A 16,254-nucleotide genomic window follows, 5' to 3' on the forward strand; every position below is an offset into this window, starting at 1 on the left:
CCAGCTCTGCAAATGACATACCTAAAATAAAAGGTTGCTGCTCATGAGTCTTTCTGACTAGATACATAATCAACATATGTCCACAAAGCTGACACTTCAAAGTTTAGGCTCCTGTTCATTTACTGAAATCCGAATAAAATCAAAAACCACCCCACTGATAATGTAGCTTATGCATGTGGAATGACTCAAACGATTGCATACAGAGAATGTAGGCTAACGGAGAAGGACAAATGGAACTATAAACTGTACGCAGATCAAAATATTAGAATAACTTTTTCCAGCCATTATGCTTCAGACTTCAGTTCAGTAGGTGGCAGTAAAGCTGGTTTGCTCACTGTAACTCACTGTAAACTCGAGAAGAAGAAGAACGAGCAGCGCGGACACAAAATACTAAATGTTGTTTTAGTAATTTTAAGATATTGAGTTTTATATGGTCTTTTTAAATTTATAATCAAGATCACTTCGGGTCTTAACATGGTAAGTTATTACAGCATTACTGACACAATTACAGTCTGCACTGTTTTTATCAATCACGAATGTTTGACACTGTACGTTAAGTCACGGGAGAAACTGGTATAATTCATAACCTGCTCAGGCATTAATTGCACTACTAACTTCATTTCCAGCAGTCGTACTGCTTTAATGTTTGCCTGTATTCACTAAATAAGCCTTCCTCAAGAGAATATCAGAAAGATACGAGTGTGTGACCACCTGAAGTGTTTCGTTGATTCTGTTATTAATATGGCATTTATGAACAAACAGGCGTTTATAGGCTAGGCATGAGCCCCAGTGAAATATTACTGACTGACGATAGAGATTAACGTTACCATATCTGAGAATTATTTATGTATTTATTTTTCCCCTGTTTAAAATCACAACTAATTATGCCAAATTCGCGAATAAATCATACTTTTGGTCTAATTTGACGAAAGGGTTTGCAAAAAGGTCTGATTGTTTCTGGCGATATTGACTTGATTGGACAGAAACTATTTGAAGTGAACTGAACTGAGCTGGATAACATCACTGAATCATCAATGAACTGAAAAACTGACTGTTTTCTGTTGTCCTCCTGCATTATTATCACACGTTTTTCCTGTTTAATACTAATAAAGCTGCTTTGACACAATTTGTGTTGTATAAAGGTGACGACGACTTCTCCCACTGAAACAGCAACGGGATATTTTATAAGACTGAAAACAAAATTATATTTACCTAATATCCATTGTAGAAAATGAAACCTGCTAATTTATTTTATCCTTTAACGACAGTAAAACAGCTCGACTCTGTTCTGTATACTTGTAAAACACATTAAACTTGGAGTAAAACATTCATACACTGTGTGCAGAATTATTAGGCAAGTTGATATTCTGGTCATATTTTTTTTTCCAAGAACATTTGACCAATTCCAAACCACATCAATCTTAATAACTACTATTGATTTTGTATTTAATAATTTGTAAGTGATATATAATTGTCCATGAAGGCTGATAGTCAGAAACTTCTTATTTCAGGTGTGCAGAATTATTAGGCAGGTTTTCTTTTACAGATAAAATGAGCCAAAAAAGAGATTGAACTCAAGAATAAAAGTTAAAAAAAATATTAAATGCCCATGAGAAGGATGCAATACTAATGCAATAATAGAATTAGCAAAGTTAAGGCATGACCATTGGGCAGCGAAATGCTCATTGGGTCAGCAGGGTCAGAAAAAACAGGTGGAGAGGAAAAGACACCTTAACTGCAAAAGAATTAAGAATTAAGGTGAAGAATTAGGTGAGAAACCATCAGGAACCATTTAGTCTCCAGCACCATCATTTTCCAGAACTGCGACCTTCCTGGAGGCTCCAGAATTACAAGGTGTCAGGTTCTCAGAGACTTTGCTTGGGTAAAAAAAATCTTTAAAATGGCCCTCACTTAATAAGAATAACAGGCTGAAGTGTTGTGAAATACATGAAGACTGATTTTGTATAGGCTTTATGGACAGATAAGTTGTGAGTGACTCTTGAAGGACCAGCATCACATCCTCTTGTACCACTGTTTGAAGAATTTATCTTCCAGAATCTGGCAGTAAGTTTTGGGAGCTCTAGAAAAAGCTCTAGAAAAAGAAAACCTGCCTAATAATTCTGCACACCTGAAATAAGGAGTTTTTAACTTTCAGCCTTCATGGGCAATTATATATCACTTCAAAATGATTAAATACAAAATTGATAGTAGTTACTAAGATTGATGTGGTTTAGAATTGGTAAAATGTTCTTGGAAAAAAAATATGACCAGAATATCAACTTGCCTAATAATTCTGCACACACTGTAGATGGCTTGACGTGTTTTTTTTTCTTTTCTTTTTCTTAGATTCCTGTGTTATCAAAAAGTTCAGTGAGAATGAGGGACCCCAAGAGGGTGGAGCAGATATTAACATCCATGAGAAATGCTGGACCTAGCACACTGCAGGTGATTATTTCTCCTTGAAGTGTCAAGACTGTTTTAGCACTGGTCATTCACACCTCAGACTTGGAAAAAAAACCTCAAGAAATGGGTATGTAAAGTAGCAGAATATTGGGAGAGTTGAGGGTGGGAAGACAACAACCAGCAAAACACAAAACTACAACACTCATTATACAGAAATGTATATTAAAATGTGAGTATCAGGGCTATAGACACAGCTGGTTTTACTCATTGAAATATTTATTCATGATAAAATAATTACTTTATAATTGTATTGGAGTCTTAGACACATGCTATACAGTTAATCTGAGTCGTGCATTAATTTGAGTGATGACAGATATTATGGGAGTGGCTTGATGGAGTGCAGGAGATGCAGATAACTTGATCTTGACCCTTAAGAAACTTTAATTAATGCTGTCACATAAGGAATCTGCTTCAAATATAAAATTAATTCAATTGCTAATTACAACATTGAAATAAAATGTAACAATGTAAATGTAGAATCTAGTATAAAAATACTAGAAATTGTGAATATAAAAAAAAAAAAAAAAAACAGTGCACATTTCATTGATCTATTATACCATTTATGTAGTTTTGTTCGCTTGGCTGTTTCCTTATAAAAGTCCAGAAATTTGTCAAGTTTTTCGTCAGGTGTCTTTTTTTAATTATATGATGTCATTACGTTGCTGTCTTGCCGCCAGCCAATCGCTGCATTGCTGATCGTGGTTTCGAGTATCTACATCTGCCCTTTTCGGGGAACGCGAGAGCGCGTAGTAATCTTAATCCAGATATTTTAATAAAATCTGCAAATTCGTTTGAAGAACCAAATTAGCCCGAGTTCAGTTATCACGATTAGAAGATCTGGCATCTTTCAAATCCTCTCGAAGTGCGGGCCCCTGAACTGGGGATAAAATCCGGCCCTGGATAAATCCAACCCATCCGGTCCACGAGTACACCTGTGACAGTTTTGCTGATTGGAGTAAATTAATTACTGTCTTAATGTGTTTCTCTGCAAAGATGATAATCCAATAAATGTATCAAGGCATGGCTTTTCTTTAATTTAAAGGAAGTTCAAATGTTTAAATTTTCCTTCTTTTCGCATAAATACATAAATGCAGTTTACACAACAGTGATCACAAATGAGATATAATTTGAAGAAGGGCTGAACGATTAATTGCATTTGCGATAATATCGCGATATGAAAAAAACAGTGTTGCCAAGTCTGCGGTTTGCCATGATATTTAGCCCCTGAAATGCGAATCTTACCAAGGGAAACCCTCCAAAAATGTGTATTTTACCCTCCGGAATGCGATTTATACCGATGGACCCCCCTCGAAATGCGATTGGGCTAGTTTTGAGTTGCAATTGGGCAGGTTTTGTTGTGAAAACCTGGCAGCCGTGGCACGCTACACGCGGAAATGTTCGAAAGTGTATATATGAACGTAGCCTATTTCAAAACGGCACCTGGAAATTAGTCAAGCAGTAACAGTGTTACAATGCATTTCATTACTGAAGAGTTCGACCTTAAGATAATATAGGCTATATAATAAGGTAATATATATATATTCTTTCTTATTTATTTAAAGTCTGTCTAAAGTTAACAGACAGTTTTTAAAAAGTGCAATCCCCACATATTTACATATGTTTATTACAGTGAATTTGAATTGCTGCGCCTCGCGTTTTTAGAGAAGCGCTCTGAGTGCCTAAAGTTGAAAAAACTCTGAGCGGAAAAGCGCCCGACGTCATGCGCAGTTTTTTTCCATTGTCCAATCGAATGAACGGAGAGGAGGGCCTTACGTTGTGGTGACGAACGTTTACCGTTGCTTAGAAAATCCGGAGACTTCAATGATGGAGGAGAAACTTGTGGTGTCTGTCGTGGGTTACCCGGAGCTGTATTTTTTGATGTTTTTGCTAATATGACAGTTTACTTAACAGCAAAAACCAAAGATTTTAGAGCACTCGCACTATAATCCTGTGATTAGACTGACAGGACAGCTGTTTTGGTGGTTGCCTAGCAACATTTAAAAAACAGCGCACTGCTCTTTTTTAAAAGTCACCAAAAAAAGGCAGTGTGGTGCACCTCAAACGTAAAAAACGCGTTCTAAAGAGTACAATGACTTCTTATATGTCAAAAGATCAAGGGAATTTTTGGTTTCTCAGTTCATGACCCCTTTAAACTAAAGTCTCACATTTTCAGATCTAGTAAATAGTCAAATACACTGTATAGTCAAATTTTATTTTAATTTAATTTTAATTACTCCTCTGTCACTATGATGCCGGTGAATTGCAAAACTAATAAAGACATATCCACATCATTATGACCAGACTACAGACTACCTGAATGTGATTCAGGTATGTTACATGTGCATGAGTGAAAGTGGCCACGTGTCACGCCACTTTCACTTTCACTCATGTATGGTTCCCCATTCTCAAGAATTTGTGCTCTGCATTTAACCCATCCTAAGTGCACACCCACAGCAGTGAACACACACACACCGTCAAGTCAAGTCACTATTATTTGTATAGCGCTTTTAACAATGCAAATTGTCAAAGCAGCTTTACATCAGCTTTACAGTATTTAGACGGGGAAATAGTGTGTCGAAATAGTGTCATTCTCCTCTGGCCAGACAAAATCAGCAGTTTAAATCTAGGCTAAAGCAGAATCAGATTTTGCAAAGGACTCATCTGGTTCCTGTGGTCTTGTCCCGATGGCCGTCTAGGAGACAGGGTCTTCACTGGAGATCAGTCTCTGGGGCTCATCTAGTTGTCCTGGTTTCCGCTGACGTTCAGGGCTGTAGAGGTCCTCTCTAGGTGCTGATCCACCATCTGATCTGGATACAGTCTGGATCTGGGTGGCTACAGTGACCTCGGAATAAGAAAGAATTAGCGTATATTAGCGTAGATGCCATTCTTCTAACGATGTAACAAGTACATTGGGTGTTTTGGGAAGTGTTCCTGGTTCCGGTTGACCTAATTAATGCAGCCTAACAATCCTTTAACGGATCTGAATTATAGAAATGCGATAGTGTATTATGTGTAAGCCAGGTTAAAGAGATGGGTCTTTAATCTAGATTTAAACTGACAGAGCGTGTCTGCTTCCCAGACAGTGTTCGGTAGATTGTTCCAGTGTTTGGGCGCTTAAAGGAACACTCCCACTTTTTTTGGAAATAGGCTCATTCTCCAACTCCCCCAGAGTTAATAAGTTGAGTTTTACCGTTTTTGAATCCATTCAGCCGATCTCCGGGTCTGGCGATAGCACTTTTAGCATAGCTTAGCATAGATCATTGAATCCGATTAGACCAGTAGCATCGCGTTCAAAAATGACCAAAGAGTTTCGATATTTGTCCTATTTAAAACTTGACTCTTCTGTAGTTATATCGTGTACTAAGACCGGCGGAAAATGAAAAGTTGCGATTTTCTAGGCTGATATGATTAGGAACTATACTCTCATTCCGGCGTAATAATCAAGGAACTTTGCTGCCGTACCATGGCCACAGCAGGCGCAGTGATATTACGCAGCGCCTGAAAGTAGTCCCCAGCTAGGTAACTAGTTATAATATAGCTGGGGACTACTTTCAGGCGCTGCGTAATATCACTGCGGCCTAGAATCGGCCCAAATCGGCCTAGAAAATCGCAACTTTTCATTTTCCGCCGGTCTTACTACACGATATAACTACAGAAGAGTCAAGTTTTAAATAGGACAAATATCGAAACTCTTTGGTCATTTTTGAACGCGATGCTACTGGTCTAATCGGATTCAATGATCTATGCTAAGCTATGCTAAAAGTGCTATCGCCAGATCCAGAGATCAGCTGAATGGATTCCAAAACGGTAAAACTCAACTTATTAACTCTGGGGGAGTTGGAGAATGAGCCTATTTCCAAAAAAGTGGAGTGTTCCTTTAATAGGAAAACGATCTCCCGCCCGCAGTTGATTTTAATATTCTAGGTATTATCAGATGGCCAGAGTTTTGAGTTCACAGCGGACGTGAAGTACTATAGTGTGATAAGAGCTCGCTCAAATACTGAGGTGCCAAACCATTCAGGGCCTTATATGTAATTACCAAGATCTTAAAATGTATACGATGTTTAATAGGGAGCCAGTGCAGTGTTGACAGAACCAGGCTAATGTGGTCATACTTCCTGGTTCTAGTAAGAACTCTAGCTGCTGCATTTTGGACCAACTGGAGTTTGTTTATTAAATGCGCAGAGCAACCACCCAATAAAGTATTACAATAATCTAGCCTCGAGGTCATGAACATATGAAGTAATGTTTCTGCATTTCACATTGGTCATAATCTAACCCTAACCTAAATAATAGGTCGTAATTTAGATGGAATTTTTAAGATGGAAAAATGCAGTTTTACAAATCCTAGAAACATGTTTTTTGAAGGAAAGATTGCTATCAAAAAGTACGTCTAGGTTCCTAACTGATGATGAAGAATTTACAGAGCAGCCATCAAGTATTAGACAGTGTTATAGGTTATTACATGCAAAAGTTTTTGGTCCAATAATTAACACCCAGTTTTTGATATCAATTATACATTCCGTTAGTTTTGCAAATTTGTATTTTTCATTGGGTCGCGAAGAAATATAGAGCTGAATATCATCAGCATAACAGTGAAAGCTAACACCATGTTTCCTAATGATATCTCCCAAGGGTAACATGTAAAGCGTGAAAAGTAAGGGGCCTGGTACTGAGCCTTGAGGTACTCCATACTGCACTTGTGATCGATATGATACCTCTTCATTTACTGCCACGAATTGATGACGGTCAGATAAGTACGATTTGAACCATGCCAGTGCACTTCCTCTACTGCCAACATCATTTTCTAGTCTGTTTAAAAGAATGTTGTGGTCGATAGTGTCAAACGCGGCGCTAAGATCCAGTAGCACTAATAGAGAGATACAACCACGATCAGATGATAAGAGGGGCAGTCATGGCCTAATGGTTAGACAGTCGGACTCGTAATCCGGCAGGAATTGTTGGTGGGGGGAGTGAATGTACAGCGCTCTCTCCACCTTCAATACCACGACTGAGGTGCCCTTTAGCAAGGCACCGAACCTACAACTGCTCCCTGGGCGCCGCATAAATGCCTGCCCACTGCTCCTTGGTGTGTGTTCACGGTGTGTGTGTGTGTGTGTGTGTGTGTGTGTTCACTGTTGTGTGTGTGTACTTAGGATGGGTTAAATGCAGAGCACAAATTCCGAGTATGTCATGTCACTTTCACTTTCATAAGAGCAGCTTGTTTGTAACTCTAATGAGAGCAGTCTATGATATGGTCTAAAACCTGACTGGAAATCCTCACATATAGCATTTTTCTCTAAGACGGAACATAGTTGTGATGATACTACCTTTTCTAATATCTTTGACAGAAAAGGGAGATTTGAGATCGGTAAGTAATTAATTATTTGGGGTCAAGTTGTGTTTTTTTAATGAGAGGCTTAATAACAGCCAGTTTGAAGGTTTTTGGGACATATCCTAATGACAATGATGAGTTAATAATATTCAGAAGAGGATCTATTACTTCTGGAAGCACCTCTTTTGGGAGCTTAGATGGAATAGGGTCTAACATACAGGTTGTTGGTCTAGATGATTTAACAAGTTTATACAATTCTTGAAGAGAATTGAGTGGAATTGTTCCTCAGGGGATCTATCTGATGCGATACTGTGGCTGACAGCTGCATGGTTACAATTTTATCTCTAATAGTTTTGATCTTGGAAGTAAATTAGTTCATAAAGTCATTACTGCTGTGCTGCTGGGTAATGTCTGCACCTGCTGATGTTATATTTTTTGTTAATTTAGCCACTGTATTGAATAAATACTTGGGGTTGTGTTTGTTTTCTTCTAAAAGAGACGTAAAGTAAGCAGATCTAGCATTTTTTAAGACTTTCCTGTAGGAGAGAGTATTTTCCCGCCAAGCTAAACGAAATACCTCTAATTGTTTTTTCCTCCAGCTGCGCTCCATTTTCCGGGCTGCTCTCTTTAGGGCGCGGGTGTGCTCATTATATCACGGTGTTGGACTCTTATCCTTAATCTTCCTTAAGCGTATCTAAAGTGCTAGAAAAGAGAGAGTCCATAGTTCCTGTTACATCATCAAGTTGTTCTGAGCTATTGGATATGCTGAGGAACTTAGATAAGTCAGGAAGACTATTTATAAAGCAGTCCTTTGTGGTAGAAGTGATGATTCTACATTATTTGTAACAAGGAGTTGGCTTTACAGCTTTAGCTATATGTAATATACAGGAGACTAGATAATGATCTGAGATATCATTGCTCTGCTGCAAAATGTAAACGCCACTGACATCAATTCCATGTGACCGTATTAAATCAATTCAATTCAATTCAATTCAATATTGCTTTATTGGCATGACTGTAAAAAATACAATATTGCCAAAGCTTGAAATATATGTGGAGAAATATAATACCAATGAAAAGATCAAAATAATAGAATAAAAAACCTTATAACAATATAAACTTAAATAAACAGTGTAACAAATAAGAACTTATTATGTGAACATTTCATATCACAGTGTTTAACACATAAACACACACAGGCTGAGGGTCACCGTGGTAGACAGTAGGGAAACACTTTGAGGTCAGATGTAATACACATATTACACACATTACACACATTCACCTGCTGTCTCTCAGGCTGTGGCACGTCCACACACACACACACACACACACACACACATTACACACATTCACCTGCTGTCTCTCAGGCTGTGGCACGTCCACACACACACACACACACACACACACACATTACACACATTCACCTGCTGTCTCTCAGGCTGTGGCACGTCCACACGTATCTCGCAGCCAGTGCTGCTGTCTGTCCCTCTCCTAGTACTATCTTTATTTGTTCTGTTTCACTAATGGCTGTAAAGTTCTTTATTAAGTTGGTGAGTTTGTTGAAGTAGAGGTTTCTTATTGATATGTATTTATGACAGTGAAGGAGGAGTGCGTCTCTGTCTCGATCTCTCCTGTCTCACAGTGAGCACACACCCTTTGCTCTCTGGGTAACCAGCTCTTTCTGTGTCTGCCGGTCTCGATGGCTAGTCTGTGCTCACTGAGCCTGTACTCGGTCAGGATCTGTCTCTGCTTTGTGTCTCTGACACTCTGGAGATAATCTTCCAATTCATAATTTGATTTTATGGTCCGATATAGTTGTAATTTACTTTGTGTTTTAGTCTCTTGATCCCAATGTTCCAGATATATATTTTTAGATTGTTTGATAATTTGATTTATTTTGATGTTTGGGTGAGAAGCAGTGCTGGTCTGAGACTGGTTAGTGTTAGTAGAGTTAGTCAGGTTAGTAAGTCTCAGAACCAGCTGACTGAGTGGACTCTTTTCGGGTTCAGTTCTTGGGTTTGTAGTGCTTTAAAATGTAGCGATTCTGTGGGACTCGATTTAAGATGCATCCAGAATTTGAGGGATCTTTTGTATATTTATAATCAATGGGAATCGGCCTAATTCTGCCCTACATGCATTATTGGGTGTTCTCCTTTGTAATTTTAGGATCATTTTGCAGAATTCTGTGTGTAGGGCTTCTGTTGGATGTCTGTCCCATCTAGTGTAGCTCTGATCACTGAGTGGACCCCAAACCTCACTTCCATACAGCGCTATGGGCTGAATCACACTATCAAAGATTTTACACCAAATTGGAAGCGGTATTTCAATATTTTGGAATTTTTTCTTGATTGCGTATAGAGCTCTTCGAGCTTTATCTTTGAGAGCATTCACTGCCGTACTGAAACTCCCCGATGCAGTGATGATCAGGCCGAGGTAGGTGTACTGCATCAGTGCTGCCTAGACTGAACCGGTATCTGTGTTCCTGACATCTGGGCTTTTTCTGAAAGACCATAATGTTGGTCTTTTTGAGGTTTACAGCCAGGGCCCAGTTCTGGCAGTAGTTCTCCAGCAGGTTTAGTCCCTGTGGGGGGGATGACAGCAGCACCAGATCATCTGCGTACAGCAAAAGCTTGATGTTTTTGTCTTGTAGAGTGAGTCCAGGGGCTGTAGACCGTTCCAACTGCACCGCTAATTCATTAATGTAGATGTTGAACAGTGTTGGACTCAGGCTACAGCCCTGCCGCACTCCTCTTTTCTGGGTGAAGAAATCTGTATGTTTGTTGCCAATTCGTATTGCACATTTGTTGTTTGAATATATTGATTTTACAATGTCATAAACTTTACCCCCTACACCACTTTGTAAAAGCTTATAATATAATCCATCGTGCCAAATAGAATCAAATGCTTTTTTGAAATCGATAAAACATGCAAATATTTTTCCATTTTTGGTCTGTTTTACGTGTTTATTGATTAGGTGTGTAGGGTGTAAATGTGGTCAGTAGTTCTGTGATTAGGAAGAAAGCCAATCTGACTCGGGCTCAGGACACTGTGTTCATTAAGGAAGTTTACTATTCTATTGTTTAAAATACTGCTAAATAACTTCCCCAGATTACTGCTCACACAAATGCCTCTGAAATTATTGGGGTCCAATTTGTCTCCACTCTTGTGAATTGGGGTAATAAGTCCTTGGTTCCAGATGTCAGGAAAACAGCCTGAACTAAGTACAAGGTTGAATAATTTGAGCACAGCGGTCTGAAGCTCAGGTGTGCTGTGTTTCAGCATTTCACCTGGAATGCTGTCAGGACCACAAGATTTCTTACATTTTGGCTTTTGAGTTTGTTTGTTGATTCTTTATATGTAATTGGGAAGTCAAGTGGATTTTGATTATTTTTAATTGTGTCTTCATAGGTTTGTAGATGTTGTTTGATCAGATTATAATTGTCATTGAGTTGTTTTGGTGGGATTTCTTTATACAAATTTTCAAAATGCTTTGTCCAAGTATCTCCATCTTGTATTGGCAAGTCTTGTGGTTTTGTTGTGCTCAGATTATTCCACATATCCCAGAACTGATTATGATTTATTGAATGTTCTATTTCTTGTAAACTTTTGGTCAGATGGTGTTGCTTTTTGCTCTGATTGTGTCTTTGTATTGTTTTAGTTTTGAATAATATTCAGTTCTTATGTCGGTGTTGTATGGTTCTTTATGTTTCAGATTTGATAATTTTCTAAGTTGTTTTCTTAATGTTTTGCAGTCTGAGTCAAACCATTTTTCACCTTTTGGTGTTTTTTTCTTAGTGTATTTTTTGCCTTTCTTTTCAATTCACTTATATATGCTGCTTTTGAAATATGTAATTGATTTCATTTGTAGCCAAATTAACACCATCTTTAGTTGTTTCAATTTTTTATTCATAAATATAGTGATTAGATTCTTCAGTTCTTCAGAATTCAGGGCTTGGATAAATTTTTCTGCACTGTCTGAAGTCCATTTGTATCTCTGCTGGACCTGATACAAGTTGCAGGTTTCCTGCTTGTTTTGTTCTGGTGTGTGATGTGTTTTAATATAAATGTTAGTTTGGTTATGGTCAGAAAGCGGAGTTTGTTGTATGACAGTGAATGCACTGAAGGAGGAGGGTCCATGTCAGTGATGGCATAGTCAACTACACCAGCTCCAAGACCTGAACAACACGTGAACCTCCCTAAAGAGTCCCTCTGATCCTGCCATTAAGCATGTACAGGCCTGAGGCTCGGCAGAGCTGCACTAATTCTCTACCATTTTTATTTACAGTTTGGTCAAGATTGTTTCTTGGTGGGAGGTTTTTGTGAGACTCTGGGGTTTTGGCCAAAGACATGCTCATTGTTCAGATCCAGTTCTTGCGTTTAAGTCTCACACAGCAGCACGTTTCCCTGGGCCTGGAAACGGCTGATCTCTGTGTGGATGTTGTTCAGATATTCCTCATCATGGTAAGGGGATTCTGCTGGAGGGATGTAGATGGCACAAAGATAAGTGTCAGTGGTTGAAATGCCAATTTGATTGTTTAGTTTTAACCAACAATGAAATTTACTAAGTGTAATTATAGAAATGTGTTTGGCCAGAGCTTCCTTGTACCACACCAGAATTCGTCCGAGTCTCGCCCACGGTGGACTGTACTTAATTTAACTGAGGGTACAATTACTTCATAGTAGCCTGAGGGACAGTAGGTAAGTGCATCATTTCGACACCAGGTCTCGTGAGAATGATAATGTCAGCATCTTTGTTATTTTTCAGAAAAACTGGGTCTGTGCTTTTAGGACCAAAAGTCGAAGAATGAAGACCCTGAATATTCCAACAACTTATATGAAATGAACGCATTAGTATTTTAGTAATATTAAAGATAAACCTATTTGGTAAGACAGAGAGAAAATAACCTGTGAGAATGTATATGGTAAACAATTTACATCTAGTGCACTGTGTTTGTGCCTATTGTCCTTATCTGTTCAGGAGCTGGTTGCACAGTGTCTGCAGCATCTCTCTGATCTGGCTCAGTTCGCTGGCAGGTGTGGCGGTGCTGGGTGCAGCAGGGGGCCGGGCTGCAGCTTCAGCATAGCTCTGTGCTCTCGGCTGTGGGGGCTTCTCTTGGTGTGGGGTGGTTTTGGTTTCTTCTTTCACGGGGTTTGATGGGCAGCGGGTGGATGTGAAGTTGGTGACTGCAGGTTTACAGGTGTGTAGGGAGCCATTGCTGGGTGTGGTGGACGACGTGCAGTGTTTGTCCAGGCGATGTCTGTCCTCACCGGGCCGGAGGGGATGTCTGGGCATGTAGGGGTGAATGGGCCGGTGGTATTGTGGAATTGGTAACAGGTGTCTCGGTGATGCTGGACTGCGGCCCAGGGCTGCATCTTTAGGTCTTTGCAAAAGCACGGACTCCATCTTTGTGTAGGTGAAGTCCATCATACAGGTGTTGGAGGCCGATGTGGTAGTGGTGGGCCAGGTGTACATTGGGGAGCGCAGAACAGCCACTGGAAATTTCAGTATTGATGCTGTAGATGATGTGCGGTGGTGTGTCGTGTCTTGGGAGAAGCGTGGAGATTATGATTCGGGACTCTGGGAACTTTTGCTGGTGACTTCTGCCATTTTCCTCACCGCATCAGAAGTACTGTTGCGCAGCGAGTGAAGGTCATTAGTCCCAGTATGAATGATAATACATGAGGGTGTCCTGTGAAGTCTCTGATGATCTGGTGGGCGTGGCCTGTTGTGCTACATCGCTTTGCAGTGACTTTTGGTGTGGAAAGAGGGTCCAGGAATTTTCCATTAGAGTCCATGAGGAGGAGAACATCTGGATCAGGTTCTGGAGTCTGGGCAGGTGAGGCCTGTGTTGCTGCAGGTGTCTGTGTGTTTGTCGTAGGCATGCATTCTGTGTTTGTGTAGTTTGGTTTGTCTGGAGCTGTATTGTGAGGTGCATTGTCTTTTGTGGTTTTCTGTAACTGTTCTTTTATTTCTTGCAGCTGTCTGGAAAAGTTCACTTCCTTTTTCTCTGTGTCCTCCTCTAGTTTGCATAGCTGTAAGCGGAGAGTTCGGTTTTCTTCTTGAAGTCCTCTGAGAGCTCTTGTGAGTTCAGTGATGGAGGAACTGGTGTTTTTCTTCAGCTGCTGGAGTTCATCTTTGAGCTCCTGGATGTAAATGTTTGTGTTGTGTGTGTCTGAGAGTTTGGCCTGAGTGTGTTCTCTGAATTCAGTGAAGTCCAGTTCTAGTAGGGCTAAACTGTCTGTCAGTTGACGTTCTGATGGTGAAGGTGGTGAAGGTGAAGGATTCACTGGGCCTTCCTCCTCAGAGTCTGTGCAGTTCACATGGGTCTCGTCTCTCTCCTTCTCTACTCTGGCTTTTAGCAGGGGGAAAATCTCCTCAAATGAGTTCAGGCTTGCTTCATTGCCTTGCAGTAAGAAGGTGCCTTTAGTGTTAATTACTATGTTATAGTGAGAATGGGGTTGTCTGTGTCTAGCATTTCATCTTCACAAATAGTTAACCTTCCACCTCGGCCAATTCCTTCTTTAAAAACATGCTTGTATTCCTCACAGATGGTCAGTTTCCAAGCATTAATCATAGTGGTGTGGAAAATGAAGTTGTTCTTGATTCGTTTCCCATTGAGCTGAATATAGTCAGCGTACAGAACATCAGGATTGTCTCTGAGAGTTTTCTCTTTGTGTTTTTTTCGTGCCTGTATACTTCTGCACTTCTCTGGGTAACACACACTCCGTTTGCGCCAGGGTTGCCATGGTGATCAGACTTGGCACAGAGCCAGAACTGCAGCTAACTTTAGCTTTTAGCTTATAATGTTAAATCTAGAGTATGATTTCGACAATGAGTAGGTCCTGACACGTGTTTAACACCAATAGAGTTTAGAATGTCTATAAATGCTGATCCCAACAAATCTTTTTCATAATCGACATGGTAGAGACCTGCGTGGGACGGATTTTTCAGTCCCGCTCCCGTAAGATTCTGTCCCGCTCCCGCAGAAATATATCTTATCTGGTCCCGCGACATTCATGTTGTGTCCCGCTCCCGCCCGCAAAAGCCCACATAAAAGTAATCTATATTGATTTTTTTTCTGTACATCGAATAAATTTACATGAAATGGTTCGGTAACATCTCCTAAGCTCCACAACATCCCAGCATAAACACTCCCGATAAAATATTTGTTATTTAGGCTAAGCCTCAACATTCACAAACCACTGTTATTTTTAACAGAAAAGCAAGCATGGGCTGCTGCCAGCATGGTTAGCCATGGCAAAATGCGAGCAGCTTCCTTTATTATCACTAAAAGCTGACATCTCAGTTCATCGCGATCTCATAAAGCTCTGTTATAACAGAATGAACATACGCACAATGAATCTTTCACAATGTCTACTTCTTGTATTAAAATGAGACAATTCGTGAGCACACAATTTCAGCACTGTGGTGAGTCATCTCTGACTGGCCATTGCATTCCAGAAATCAACAGCTGAGCCTGTGATTGGCTACACTGCACAACCCTTTAAACATGTGTTATATATAGAAACTGCCTAGCTTGCGCATGTTAATCAGTTTAATGTTCCATCCCGCACACACACAAGTCTGTTCCCACCTGCACCCGCACTCTCCCATCAAGAGTTGTCCCGCACCGCACCCTGTTGCGTTGGGTCTCGCGGGAGTGCAGGTCTCTACAACATGGATATTAAAATCACCAACAATTAGGACTTTATCTGCAGCTAACTAACTCTGATAGAAAATCAGCAAATTCTTTAATAAAGTCTGTATGGTGCCCTGGTGGCCTGTATACAGTAGCCAGTACAAACATCACAGGGGATTTATCATTAATACTTGTTTCTTTGGATAACGTTATATGAAGCACCATTACTTCGAACGAATTATACTTGAAACCCGACCTCTGAGAAATACTGAAAATATTGCTATAAATTGTAGCAACACCTCCCCCTTTACCTTTTGAACATGGTTCATGTTTGTAACGGTAATGTAATCATCTGGTTTCAGCCAGGTTTCTGTCAAACAAAGCACATCTAGTTTATGGTCAGTGAACATATCATTTACAAAAAGTGCTTTTGTAGAAAGGGATCTAATATTCAATAAACCAAGCTTTATCATCTGTTTATCTGTATTATATCTGTTTTATTATATCAGAACCTTTCAGTTACGAGGCCGACTCTCTAACCATTAGGCCACTCTAACCATTCCACTATGCTTACACTGGACATGAGCGGCTCAGTGTAACTGAAGACCATAGAACCCATCTACACTGGATGCAGCATGACATAACAAACCCCCGACAGTTCTATGTATGAAGTACACCACTTCTGATAAAGTACAAATGGACTTGCAACAGTCACTTTGTCATGTCCATCTTTTAATTGTTGCATCCAGTGTAGACACCTTTTACCTAGTACAGCCAGTGGAAGACCACCACCACTAGACTGCTCATTAAACCATG

At 39.9% G+C, this 16,254-nt stretch overlaps 1 protein-coding gene across 1 annotated transcript in view; it reads left to right on the forward strand.

Moving 5' to 3' along the window:
- Window positions 1–348: 348 nt before the first annotated feature.
- LOC131526018 (cytosolic 5'-nucleotidase 3-like) overlaps window positions 349–16,254 on the forward strand; it is a 39,274-nt gene continuing 23,368 nt past the window's right edge. The window contains exons 1-2 of the mRNA XM_058754078.1: window positions 349–477; window positions 2,347–2,445. Coding sequence (XP_058610061.1) covers window positions 475–477; window positions 2,347–2,445 — 102 coding nt within the window. The 5' untranslated portion in view covers window positions 349–474. The remainder of the gene's footprint in view (window positions 478–2,346; window positions 2,446–16,254) is intronic.

This window comes from Onychostoma macrolepis, chromosome 19, assembly GCF_012432095.1.
Source record: "Onychostoma macrolepis isolate SWU-2019 chromosome 19, ASM1243209v1, whole genome shotgun sequence".
Taxonomy (NCBI): Eukaryota; Metazoa; Chordata; class Actinopteri; order Cypriniformes; family Cyprinidae; genus Onychostoma; species Onychostoma macrolepis.